The sequence below is a fragment of the Eptesicus fuscus genome, chromosome 22 (genome assembly GCF_027574615.1).
Source record: "Eptesicus fuscus isolate TK198812 chromosome 22, DD_ASM_mEF_20220401, whole genome shotgun sequence".
Taxonomy (NCBI): Eukaryota; Metazoa; Chordata; class Mammalia; order Chiroptera; family Vespertilionidae; genus Eptesicus; species Eptesicus fuscus.
The window spans coordinates 18,079,049-18,093,105 of NC_072494.1; the positions used below are offsets into that span (position 1 = coordinate 18,079,049).

The window sequence follows — 14,057 nt, forward strand, 5'->3', positions numbered from 1 at the left end:
TAAAGTTTTAAAAGTTGGTATTTGAAGGACCACAGACTTCTTAGCAGTACTATAAAAATCTTGTAAAAAAAAAAAAAAAAAACCAAAAAACTCTCATGTGAATCATTGCAACTGAATTTTATATATTATATTGGGTTTTCCTTTGGCCCACCCAGTATCTTGACTACTAAAACTAAAAATGTCAAAACCTATGTCTTTCCTTCCTGTTCAGATAGCTTTAGGATAGTGAGAATCTGCATCTGTGCTCTCCAGTTCCGGGGCCATCAGCCCCTGTGGTTAAAATCACTGGGCACTGGATGTGTCTGATCCAAGTTCAGGTCCAGTGTGTGCTTCAGTATAAAATAAAATAGACACTGGGTCTGACATGTTAATATTTTAAAAACATTAAAACATCTCAACTTTTATGGTAATTATAGGTTTTTTTGTTGTATCAAATGTTACCAAAATTAGAATTACCTCTTTATTTTTTAAAATACAACTACTAAACTTTAAATTATATATGTGGCTTGCATTTATATGTCTGTTGAACAGCAGTACTCTAGAGAGATTGAATATAAATTGAAATAAGACCTGTTTCTTCCTTTTAAGAAACTAGGAGATTACTGCTAAAATCAATAGCCCCAAAGCCAAACGGCTGCAGTCAGTACCTGAAATGCCCAAGGAGGCTTTGATGTGAAACAAGTATCTCTGCTACAGTCAAGCCTAAAACCTATCTACTTACATTAACTTTTCAAACACTGAGCATAAAACAGCCGAACAAAAGGTGTCTGTCATCTGCCATTTGAGAACTGTCGGCTTAAAAACAGAGTATAGAGAATGGGTATTAATGGGGGGGGCGGGGGAGTGGGGGGAATGCTTCAGTGCCTTTCCTACTAGAGTCAGAGCCTTAAAGCACTCCTGAAGGGGCCTGGTATTTCCATTTCCTTAGATGCTGGTCATGGTAGTTACTTGGATCTAGTTGATACAGGAGCTGTGACTTTATATTTCACTGGCCTGATTGCCAGAGCCATCAACAGCTCTCTGTGGAGACATTAAAGTCCACTGCCTCCCAATTTAAGTAAAAGAGCAAAGATAAAGGGGAAAATGAAAGGTTTGAAAAGTCTAGGGTCGCCCTAGCCAGTTTGGCTCAGTGGTTAGAGTGTCGGCCTGCAGACAGAAGGGCCCTGGGTTCGATTCTGGTCAAGGGCACCTGCCCAGGTTGTGGGTTCGATCCCCAGTAGGAGACGTGCAGGAGGCAGCCAATCAATGATTCTATCTCATCATTGATGTTCCTCTCCATTCCTCTCTGAAATCAATAAAAATATAATTTAAAAAAAATAGTAACATCTCCCAGTGGAGTGGCCAACCTGAAAAAATAAATTAGGTGTCAGAAATTTAAAAATTACCTTGAAGACCCATCTTTTACTTTGGCCTTTCTGAAAGATATTTGGAATTTATATATGTACACACGTGAGTATATTTATGTATATATGTATATTCTATGTTAGCATAGTGATTTTCCCCCCATTTCATTGCAGATGGAGTCTGCAAGGAAGGCTTGGGAGAATTCTCCAAATGTGCGTGAAAAGGGATCTCCAGTAACTTCCACAGCCCCTCCAATTGTAAGTGGTGTCAGCAGTAGTGCCAGTGGCCCAAGCAGTGCAAATTACAACTCCTTCTCCAGTGCGTCCATGCCTCAGATCCCTGTTGCCTCGGTCACCCCTACAACGTCACTGTCAGGTAGAAGTCTTTATACTTTTCCTTTCAATATCTTCAATTAGTTCAAATTTCTTAGGATCACTTTCTGTTAACTATCCCCCCAAAAGTATCTATAATAATAAAAGCATAATATGCTAATTAGACCGGACGTCTTTCCAGACGAAGTTGGGGATTCGAGGGAAGCCCAGGTCCCGGGTGCCAGAGGGCAGCCGGGGGAAGGAAGGACTACTTTTGCACGAATTTTGTGCATTGGGCCTCTAGTTATTTATAAAAGACATATTAATAAGTAATTGGTGAAAAATTTTGTATTGTGTTTAAGTTTTCCTCCAAAATTTACCTTTTGACTTCTTTTTGAACTCATATACAGCTAATTGAACCAACTCAGAAATAACATAGAATCATACAGTTTTTAAATTTTTTGCTGTCTCTATCTAATTTGAAGGAACTATTGGCCTAAATCTATTGGGCTGACGTTTTCTGGTGAAGGGTTAGGGGTAGTGAATTTCCAGTTTGTGTTTTGAGTTGATGATATCCACTGTATTTTGGTTTTTGTTTTGTTTGTTTTTAAGGAGAGTCCAGCAGCATCCCAATTAGAAAGTGATTTTCTTCCTTCAGTTTTTCACTGGTGTGCAGTACTGTCATTTGGGGCTTTACAGTTCTCAGAGTCACAGAGGCTGTTTCTTTTACTGAAAACAAATTTGATTTCAAGCTTCCTGATATTCTTATATTTCCAAAGCAGTGAGAAACTCTAATAGTTATAAAATATATCCGGCAAAGAATTAACCTTCTTTGATTCTTATTTACTGATGGTAGTACTGCTTTTCAATATTCTGGCATTCTTTGCTAGTTTTAAGTACTAAAAACAACTGATCTTTGGGTTATACTACAGCTTACAGAGGGTGAGAGACATCCAGCCCACAGGCTGTATAAGGTCTGGCCCTGCCAAGGCATTAGGGGTGAGTTAAATGTTTGATCAAATATAGCAGGCTAATTTTTAAGTTGATAATTTTGTCTGGCCCTTGGGAGAAAAAAGGTTCCCCACTCCTGATCTAGAATCAGAAGTATGTATTGTTCTTTATTGAGACAAATCCAGAGATTCAAATCACTGGGAGTGTTCCAACTATATCTCTTCCTCTGTGCAAACATTCCCAACCACCCATATGCAAGGCATCTTTATTCTGCTTACTGGCTCTTGCTTGGGCCCCAGTCTAGTGGAAAAGAGTCTGTAGGGAGATTAGGAAATAAGGGACTGCAAAGCTTCCTACTTCTTTGGAACCCAGCTACTTCCTTTTTTCCAGGTCTATAGTTTCTCCATAGTCCCTCAACTGAGATAAATTTTTTCATGAGGGCCATCCTGTCATATTACTGATAGAGACTCAAGTTGAACAGCTAAGGTAGTTTGATCTGATCCTCTCTTATATAGAACATCATTAAACATCTTAAAATGATTATATCTCTCTTTAGTCCAATACCAGTGTTGTCATTTGCTTCAGTATTGCAGTCATTAGAACTCATTGATCAACAGAAATTATTGACCTTTCAAGTTGTATAATGCCACATATTTAATAATAGTGTGTGTGTTTTTAAGGTATGTAGAGGGTCGGTGCTGGAAAGAGAGGGCAAGCTATAGATAGATAATTATGATAGTGATATATCTCATATCCCCTTTTGGCCCAGAGTACGTACATGGTGGCAATAAACATTAGTTTTCTAGTTTATGGTTGGTGCTTGAGTTATTTTACTATGAACAACAGCAGCACTTTAAAATATACTACATTGTTCCCTTATTTTATCTCTCCCCCAAATATAGGAGCTGGTACATACACTACCTCTTCTCTGAGTACAAAATCTACAACCACATCAGACCCTCCTAATATTTGTAAAGTAAAGCCCCAACAATTACAGACAAGCAGCCTGCCTTCCGCAAGTCATTTTTCACAGTTAAGCTGTATGCCTTCCCTCATTGCCCAGCAGCAACAGAGTCCACAGGTCTATGTGTCTCAGTCCGCAGCAGGTAAGGCTTTTAGACTTGAATATAAGGAATTGAGAAAATGAAGACTTTTGAATGCTTTTTCTCTTTTTAGTTACCCTTCAAGTTTAAATATCTTTTATCTGCTTTGCAAATTTATTTCCAGATAGAATTGACTGCTCTCTCTCCTTGATAAGCATTCTGGGACTCTTGGCATTTATTTCTTACACGTATATTAGACAAGTTAGTGTCCAATAATTTGGAAAATAACTTACACATTTTATATTATTCCAGTCATATTATAAAAGTTAGTTATCTGAAACTTCACAGATTGATAAATAAAGTTCATGGGGAAGAATAAACCTAAGAATAGCAAAGAAGAAAAAATTGTATATTGGGAGTGGGGTAACTTGTATTACTAAATATCACAATGTTAATCTGAATTAAATAGTAAATAAACATTTGGATAATATTCAAACTCACTAATGATTTAAATTCAAAATAAATAGGCTATTTCTTACCTTTCCATATGGGAATAATAGAAAGATTGATAACCAGCATCTTTAATACCCAGTATCTATAAGGATCATGGGTATTATATTGGGCTCTTAAAATACCTTGCTGGTGAGAATATATAAATTGGCATAATTCTTTCAGAAAGTTACCTCAGAATATTTTATGTGTACATACTGTAGTAACAGTTTTATAGTGAATCAATTTATCTGTATAAGATATACATAAACTTATCAGAGATACGTGTATGAGGGTGTTCATTACAGTATTGTTTATAATGATGGCAAATTAAAAACAATATGGAAGTTCTTCAAAACATAAAAATGGCAAATAACAAAATAGTGTGTATAATACATAGAAAAGAAATTTGTTAAAAATCTATACCAGCCCTGGCCAGTGTGACTTTCACATCAATGTTTCTCTCTCTCTCTCTCTCTCTCTCTCTCTCTCTCTCTCTCTCTCTCTCTCTCTCTCTCTCTCTTCTCCTTTCCTCCCTCCCTCCGTCTTCCCCTCCCTCCCTCTCTCCCTTCCTCTTTCTCTAAAAATAAATATATTTTAAAATCCGTGCCAAATTCTTTCAGTTATTAAGTGTCAGTTCTTTTAAATACTTTGCTAAATTCTAGTTGGTAGATTTAAAATTGGAGTGGACTTGCTGTTAAACAGGTGGGTTCATTTTCAGTTTTAGTAGAATATATAAAATTTTTCTATTTTATACCCCATTGGCAGTATATAAGAGTGTCATATTTTTCTATACCTTCACAAGTACTAGAGTTTCCTTGTTTTAATGTGCATATACCTGTCTAAATTCTGAAATTTAGATACTTAAGAATGGTTGTTTTTTTCCTAATGGTCTATAGCTCAAATCCCAGCTTTCTATATGGACACCAGTCATTTATTCAATACCCAGCATGCACGATTGGCTCCACCGTCATTGGCTCAGCAGCAAGGCTTCCAACCAGGTCTTTCTCAGGTAAACATCACATACTTCTTCCATTGTGCAGTTGTTTATTTATTTATGTTGTAGTAATTTTGAGCTACAAATAATAGACTCTTTGAAGTTATAATCCTTTTAACAATATGGGACAAACCATGATTACCTAGGATGTATAAACAAAATGTTAAAACTTTCCCTTTGTTGATGGTTAATAATGTAGAATCAAGTAATGGATTGAGAGGGAAATGTTTACATTTGGTTTTAAAGAAAACTGGTACATGGTATTAATCATTTATTCTTCATAGCTAAGTTTATTTTCCCACGTGTTGTGAGTTGTATACATGGTGCTCACATACCGTTTTCTCCTTGCATGGCAGCCCACTTCGGTTCAGCAGATCCCGATTCCTATTTACGCACCACTGCAGGGGCAGCACCAAGCCCAGTTGAGTTTGGGTGCTGGACCCGCTGTTTCCCAGGCCCAGGAGTTATTCAGTTCTTCCCTTCAACCGTATAGGTAAAACGCTTTAAAATACATTTGTGGGTTGGAAACATTGTAATTGCTGAGCTTTCTTGCCGTATTCCTACTGCTTCTTCCTTCCCTTTATGAGCTAGGATGACCCTCTTATAAACTACATTAAATTATTAATCGTGTTGATTATGAACCTCAGCCTGTGGTCATTTTAGTCAGACTTTACTGAACAAAGTCAAGCCTCAAAATTTCTTGAAGAAGAGGGTAACAACAGTCCCATGACAATTTGAAATCATAGAAAATAGTTGCTAGGGGACCTAAAGTTTTAATTGCATCTTGTTGCTAACAATTGGAAACTGTTAGGGCTGAGGCCAGGGAGGAGTGTGATAAAAGATGAAAAGAGGGTCGGACAAGGAAGAGAAGTAGTGGTGATATACATGATCACTATTCAGTCCTTTACATGCAGTAACTTAGAAAATGTAGTCCTCACAAAACCATATAAGGTGGCTTGTCATCCCCCTTTGACATGCCGTGTTGGGACTTGAAGGGGTTGGTTGGTTGGTTGGTTGGTTGGTTGGTTGGTTGGTTGCATTACAAATCAGTGAGAGCCTGGATTCAACCCCAAGTGGTCTCATCTCCAACTTAATGAGAGTGGAAGGGTAGGGGCATGAGCAAAGCCCATGACATAGCTCTGTCATCATTGTGGCATGGCTGTGGTCGATATTCATTTGATGGCTCTAAGCCCGCAAAAAGAAAAATAAACTATTTCTTTAGGGCAGCTTAGAATGGTTGCAAAGTTAAGCATTAGCTTTTAGAAATATATTGGGTTTTGATGTGGTTCAGATAGAATTTTTATAGTCTATATATAGATTAGACGTGGCATCAATTGGTAATAGCTTATTTCTTTTAGATTACATAAATTATATTCCTAAAGAAGCTAGTTTCAGCAAATTAAACTTTCTTAGCAGAGCATAATTATTAATAAACTTTAAAAATGTGGCTCTCCCATTTATTTATTTAAATCGGTTTTTATTGATTTCAGAGAGGAAGGGAGAGGGAGAGAGAGAAACATCCATAATGAGAATCATCCATTGACTGCCTTCTGCAAACCTCCATACTAGGGATCAAGCCCAAAACCTGGGCACATGTGCTAACCGGGAATCAAACCCCATGACCTTCTGGTTCCTAGGTTGATACTCACCATTGAGCCACACTGGCTGTGCTCACTTTTATTTCTTGATTAGAGATTCTTTGGTAGAATTTAGTATGTCTGTATAATGAATTATATAGGATGTTTTGTTTTCTGGTGTTTACTCCATCATTTAGTTTGGTTATTCCAAGAAATTCACTCCCATTAGAAGTAAAACTAATTACCTCAAGTAGAAGTTACAGACCATCTCTTTTGTACTATTAAATTTGGGGTTATCTTGGAATCTGTGATTAAAAATTTTTTATTTCTAATTCAGAACTAGCAAATAATCTCACAAGCCAATCTCCTTTTAATTGTTATTGACTGCTTGAAACATTGTTAGAAAGTTGCAGCTCCTTTTCAGCTTTGACAAGAGAGTTCAGTGATAGCTTAACAATGTCTTCCATAGCCTGGGAGATGGAGTAGCAGTGCACTGGCATTCTGTATCTGTACTTCCCAGTGTGACAAATGCCTTGGAAGACCAGACTGTTTATTGGGAATACAGGGTAAGCTGTATGTGGCTACTGTGTTGGAAGACACATGTTTAGGCTTCGAAAGCAGTTTGTATCTCTACCACATCATTCTGCTACTCCTCACTCTCAACCTAATCAGCTTGTATTTATTCATAGGGAATCCCTGAATTGATATCTGCCAACACCGTAGACTTTTAGATTACTTAGGACTCTAGACTAGCACTCCTCCTTGGTAGCTTTTGTTCCTGCCACGTGTCAGTTTAACAGAGCAAAATTATATTATAACTAGAGGCCCGGTGCATGAAGATTCATGTAAGAATGGGCCTTCCTTCCCCTGGCTGCCAGCACCGCCTTTACTCCAGCCCGGAGCCGCCTTTCCACCTTCCCACGCTGCCCAGAGTCCCGGAGCAGCTGGGGCGGTGCGGAACACCTGTGTCGTCGCGATGGCAACGACACAAGCATCCCGCCTCGCCCCCGGCTGCTCGGCACCTGCGTATGCAAATTAACCCACCATCTTTGTTGGATTAATTTGCATACTCCTGATTGGCTGGTGGGCATTGTGAAGGTACGGTCAATTTGCATCTTACTCTTTTATTAGTGTGGATACTAGAGGCCCAGTGCACAAATTTGTGCACGGGTGGAGTCCCTCGCCCTGGCCGGCGATCGGGGCCAATCAGGGCCGTCTCGCCCAGTCCCGATCAGGGTGTGGCTGGCTGGCCTGGGGAAGGGACTGCAGGAGGTTGGCTGTGGGAGCGCACTGACTACCAGGGGCCAGCTCCTGCATTGAGTGTCTACCCCCTGGTGGTCTGTATGCGTCATAACTACCAGCTGGTCATCTGTTTGTAACAATCTCTTAGGCCAGTGATGGTGAACCTATGACACGCGTGTCAGCACTGACACGCGTAGCCATTTCTGATGACACGCGGCCGCATGCCGAGGATGAAATATTTGCTGCTCCTGAGGATGAAACATTTGCAACTAGAGTCTTGGAGTTAGTTTTTCCTCAAAGTGACACACTACCCGAGTTATGCTCAGTTTTTTGGCGAAGTTTGACACACCAAGCTCAAAAGGTTGCCCATCATTGGCTTAGGCTTTTATATAGATAGATATGTAATAATTGATAATATTATCTTTAATCCACTACTTTGATTTTAGTTATTTGCTCTTTATCTTAGCCTTTGTAAAGTATAGATTGGAGGCCTCTATCCCAGAGGTCTTAAGTTAGATTTCAGCATTATATTTTATTTTTAATTTTTATTGTATTTATTGGGGTGATACTGGTTAACAAAGTTATGCAGGTTTCAGGTGCACACTTCCACAACACATCATCTGTACACTATATTGTGTGTTCACCACCCCAAGTCAGATTTCAGCATTGTGGTGGGGGGGTTGTGTTTTGTTTTTAATTTTCAGATAGTTGCCTGGAGTACATTTCAGCCTAGTGACTTACTTATAACTGGAAGTTTGCACCCTTTGATCATAATATTGGTGTTGCATATTTTAAAGTTGGTAAAAGAGTAAATCTTAAAAGGCTCATCAACAAATTTTATAACTGTATGGTTACAACAGTGTTGACTAGACTTACTATGTTGATCATTTTGCAATATATGCAAATACCAAATTATCTTTATATAGGTATATATGTCCATTATACCTCAATTTTAAAAAAGAAAATACTTGCTGAATAATCCTAATGTGAACTAGTACTCTGCTCCATTCCATAAAGGTCTTGAGGCCTCTTATAAGAAATATAGGAGGGAAAATAATGAAATACAGATGATACAAGTCAGAGCTATTGGTGCTGTAAATTAAATGGAATGTCAGTACCAAAGAGAAGACGGTAGGTTTGGTTCTGAGCTTGCTAATAAACACATGAAAAGAGAATCATTCTCGTTGTCCAAGATGAAAAAAATCTTTGCAGTTTCTGGGAAGAAGAAGCTTTTTTCCAGAATTTTTATATAGTGGGCTCTAAGGCTTGAAACAGGTACCTTAGACAAGGTCTGTGGTCACTGCCTCTTTTCTTACACTAAGTAGAGTACTTGGACATTTAGGCTACTGAGTCTTAAGGTTGCCAGATTCCAGGTAGAATTAACTTTTAACACATCCTTTTCTCTTCAATACTGATGTAGATCTCAGCCGGCCTTTATGCAGAGTAGCCTGTCCCAGCCATCTGTGGTCCTTTCTGGTACTGCCATCCACAACTTCCCAGCTGTCCAGCACCAGGAACTTGCCAAGGCACAGTCGAGTCTTGCCTTTCAACAAACTTCCAGTACTCAGCCTATTCCTATACTGTATGAACATCAGCTGGGTCAGGCATCAGGACTGGGAGGCTCCCAGCTGATCGAATCACATCTTCTCCAGGTAATTACAGCAGGAGCAAGAGCAAGCACCATCTGTCGTTGCAGTCTTATGCAGCAGGTGATTTAAGGACAGTTTTTAAAGAAAAAAAAATGTTAAACGACATTGGAAAACTAAGGTCTTCCTTGTGATCTAACGCTGAAATTCTTCGAGATTTCTTTGAAGCCGTAACCTTGGTATCTGAATCGGAAATTTTTAAAATCTTATTGTTGTTTTCTTATTAAATTTTTTCTAGGCTAGAGCAAATCTTACCCAGGCTTCAAACCTTTATTCTGGACAAGTACAACAGCCTGGTCAGACAAATTTTTATAACACTGCCCAGTCACCGAGTACTCTCCAGCAGGTAAACTATGGCATGGTAAATTTCCTCAATTTTCTTTATCATTATTGTTGTTGTTGTTGTTGCTTCTGTTGTTTGGGAATTTAAACAGAACCAAGATAGGGAGATGTTTGATAGTTTTCAGACTTTTCTCTGTGGTGTCCTAGGAATTCCATGGCGTCCACTGGTTGGTCCCACAATACCAGTCTTTCCACCCCCACTTTTTAACCTTTTTTTTTTTTTATGCGTTTCCATGTAATTGTTTATTTTAACAAAGGATTCCATGAATGTAAACATTTGAAGGCTGTCGTTAGGGCTATGCAGTTATATGTGAGTGAGTGGTAGGTGCTTTACTTCGTGCTAGAGATGAAGGAAGACTAAAGACCATCACAGCGGTCACTGTAACACCCAGGCTAGTGCAGCAGAAGGTACATGACAAACATATTCCTTACATGTATGCTTGTAACAATAATTTTCAGTGAAAAGTATAAATTTTTAAAACTCTCCTAGCAATATCATTTATCAGCTTACTCTTTAAAAGTTGGTGGAGGGTTGGATGAGAGAAGCAAGCCTTAGTCACCTTCTCATAACTATTTTTGGTGGCTATTTTAGGGGTGATAACTCATATCTATATATTACCTATTGACATTCAAAATAAATTGCTATTTGGGAAGTTGTAACTACTTTCTTACATTGCATCCCCTTGATTTTATTATATTTTGTGTTTGTTTGACATATACTGTAGATTAATTGAAAGATAGTTATTTTAGTTAAATAGTTTCTTCAGTGCTAATTTGTTATACTGTTACACTTTTTTTTTTTTTTTTTAATCCTCACCAACGATGTGTTTCTTGATTTTTTTTTTTTTTTTTATTTTTTTTTTTTTAGAGAGAGGAAGGCAGATCTCGTACATGCCCCGATCTGGCATGTTCCAGATCCCACAACTTTTTAGTGTATGAGATGATGCTCCAACCAACTGAGCCACCTGGCCAGGGCATACTGTTGCATCTTTGAAAAAAGAATGGAGATAGTTACTAAGCAAAGGATTTATATGTGAAATGTACTTAATATATTGATGTTTTCTGTTTAAAATCTTACTCAAAAGAATTTGAAGAGTTGTGTTAAAGTTATAGGATATACGTACAACGGGCTCTGTATAAGCAAATTGCTACAGTTTCTGTTTGCTTATGCCCTAGGTTACAGTACCTTTACCAGCATCCCAGCTTTCCTTGCCTAACTTTGGATCCACGGGACAGCCTTTAATTGCTCTGCCTCAGACTCTTCAGCCTCCATTACAGCACACCGCCCCCCAAGCACAGGCCCAGAGCCTGAGTCGCCCTGCGCAAGTCAGCCAGCCTTTCAGGGGGTTAATCCCCGCTGGAACCCAGCACAGCATGATCCCAACCACGGGGAAAGTAAGTGAAGAGAAAGGGACAGTTTCTTTGAGAATCTAATGTGTTTGGCCCCCTCTGTGTTTTACCTCATAACAAAGAATTCACAAATTTTGTGGGAGAATTGGATTGACACTGCCTCTCAGACTTTTCAGCCACACATTTGGCCTTGTTAATTCCATGGTACTTGAAAACTATTGGATTTTGGTACTGAGGTTCTTTGCCCTTTGCTAGATTAAGTCTTCACATATAGAATACTAAACACAGCAGGTTAGCTTATTGGATTGCAGAAATGTTAGGCTTATTTTATGCTCTTTCTCAGATGTCTGAAATGGAACTAAAAGCCTTTGGAAGCGGCATTGATATAAAACCAGGCACACCTCCAATCAGCGGAAGAAGCACCACACCCACCTCTAGTCCCTTCCGGTAACGTGGGCATTTGCATTTGCTGTAGAATTCCCAATAACTGATTACCTTTTGTTTGTTAGATGCATGCGGTGTCGCCAGTCCTGTGGTAAGCACAGACATTCTGATAGTTTTATGTGAAATATTAAGCTATTGAATTATTAAGAATATATTTGTTATACTGTATTTGAAGAACTTTTTAATACAGGGCAAATATAGCCAGTATCCTTTCTCACCTCTGCTCCTCCAATGTCTTTCCACTGCTGTGATGTTTGGTAACTCACCTTGGTAATTCTCATCAACTACCAAGTACGATGAGTCTGCCAAGCGCACTGTCTACAAATCGAATAGCATCATTAACCCAGCACTGCCATACTGACCAGTGACGACTTCTTTCCAAGGGCCACTTCCACAAGTCCGAACAGCCAGTCCAGCAAAATGAGCAGCATTGTCTATCAGAAGCAGTTCCCGTCAGCCCCTGCCACTGTGAGAATGACACAGCCTTTTCCTACACAGTTTGCACCCCAGGTGGGCAGATACAAGTGAGAAATGAGTATGATTTACTTGCAAATGCTTGCTAACCTGGCGAATTCTCTGATTTTATAGTCTTGCCCTATTATAACCAGTTCAGAAGCACAGTTTTTAATAAGCAGTTTTTTATTAAACAGTAAATCTAACATTCAAGTGTAGACTCTAGGATTTTTAGCTAGACACAGGTAGCTATATAGTTCTAAAGCAGACAATAGAAATAGTCGAAAGATTCCCCACACAGCTCTGATCCTTTTATTTCAGTCCTGTTCCTTTTATCTTTTTGAAGAAGTTGACTTTTCAGAGAAGGGTCCCAGTGCTTAAAGTTTCCTAGGATTTTTGGTTTGTTTTGGGGGTTTGTTTTATTGTTGTTCATTTGTTTTTTTAAGATAACTGTAGGTGAGGTAAATTTTCCAAAAGATGATTCTAATCTATATATTAAAATGTTGGTTTCTCTTCCCTTTGCTAATCAGATGGAAGGACTAACTAAAGTTGATAAGAACACTCACAAGCTAGAATTGGCACCTGAAATATTTGCCAAATAGCATTATTTTTTATTTAGGTTTAGATTATGTTTGGAGTAGGTGTATGCCTTTTCTGCAATTATATCTTTTTAAAAAGGCATCCCTGTCCCCAGTTCAGAATCTGTAGCTGGGCACTGGCATGCTGCACTGTCTTCCCGTAGACTCTCCCAGCATGGCCTGCGGTTCTTGTCCCGGTGCTAGAGCACACAGATCCGTACACTTCCTTTCATGGCGGAATTGGTGCACATTGACTCTGGGATAAGCCAACCTGGTCTAGTTGGCAAAATAAAATTTTTTAACAGTTTAATGTTGTATGTTTTGTTTTTTTCACTCAGATTCTCTCTCAGCCTAACCTGGTCCCTCCATTGGTAAGAGCCCCACATACTAACACCTTCCCAGCGCCCGTTCAGAGGCCGCCAATGGCACTGGCCAGTCAGATGCCTCCTCCGCTGACCACAGGCCTCATGAGCCATGCTCGTTTGCCACATGTAGCCAGGGGTCCTTGTGGATCACTGTCTGGAGTCAGAGGCAATCAGGCCCAGGCTGCGCTGAAGGCTGAACAAGACATGAAGGTTAGTACAGTGTTGGCAGCCGCCAGAGCAACCGTCTGTCTCTGAACCATGTCTTAACGATGCTCTGGACCCATAACTGCATATCCAGGCATTCATTGTCTCAGCAGACTTCACCAAGCTAATTGCTTTTATTTGTTCCTTTTTTAAAATTATTATTATTATTTTATTTTTCTCCCTATTCCCCCCACCTGTTTTTTCTTTTGCAACTATTGTCAACCAACAAGTTAATATTTTAAGCTCTGTGGCCAAATGAATTGCTTATAAAATAAGTATTTGAGGGAGATCTAAGTTTAGTTGCTACATTTTTTGGAAGAGTAAAAAGGTAATATGGACTATTATAGGCTTCCCCATTTTCTTTCATTTATTTTTCTTTGTTTTCCTCCCCCATCCTCTTCCTCCCCATACCCCCTTCCCAAAGTTAAGATATAAATCATGCTTCAGAGAAAACTCTGGAATGGGTAAGACATGATGCCTGGCTTGATTTTTCTTACCTGAGTCATCCAAGTCCAATTTTCTTCTCGAACTGTTTTCATACTCCTTTTTGCCTGCCACCTGAGGTGGCTTATTCCACAGCAGTTTGTGTAGCTGTGTAGTTGTAGATGAAGAACTCACAAAAGCACTTTGGGATCCTTCGCAATACAAGGCACTGGTGACCGTGAGGTGTGCTGATGCAGGAGTGCCTTGAGGAGTCTGTGTGGGGACGGTTTTGTAGCAT

General features: G+C 39.2%; 1 protein-coding gene across 9 annotated transcripts in view; it reads left to right on the forward strand.

The window, feature by feature from the left end:
* Positions 1 to 14,057, forward strand: part of PRRC2C (proline rich coiled-coil 2C) — a 77,487-nt gene that overhangs the window by 60,260 nt on the left and 3,170 nt on the right. For 4 of the 9 annotated variants that reach the window (XM_054711706.1, XM_054711707.1, XM_054711708.1 and 1 more), the window contains exons 25-34: positions 1,518 to 1,719; positions 3,509 to 3,712; positions 5,038 to 5,150; positions 5,492 to 5,628; positions 9,375 to 9,606; positions 9,839 to 9,961; positions 11,119 to 11,337; positions 11,636 to 11,739; positions 12,120 to 12,246; positions 13,106 to 13,342. In XM_054711706.1, the coding sequence (XP_054567681.1) occupies positions 1,518 to 1,719; positions 3,509 to 3,712; positions 5,038 to 5,150; positions 5,492 to 5,628; positions 9,375 to 9,606; positions 9,839 to 9,961; positions 11,119 to 11,337; positions 11,636 to 11,739; positions 12,120 to 12,246; positions 13,106 to 13,342 (1,698 nt within the window). The remainder of the gene's footprint in view (positions 1 to 1,517; positions 1,720 to 3,508; positions 3,713 to 5,037; positions 5,151 to 5,491; positions 5,629 to 9,374; positions 9,607 to 9,838; positions 9,962 to 11,118; positions 11,338 to 11,635; positions 11,740 to 12,119; positions 12,247 to 13,105; positions 13,343 to 14,057) is intronic. The other 5 variants (XM_054711710.1, XM_054711711.1, XM_028151982.2 and 2 more) reach the window with 4 other exon arrangements.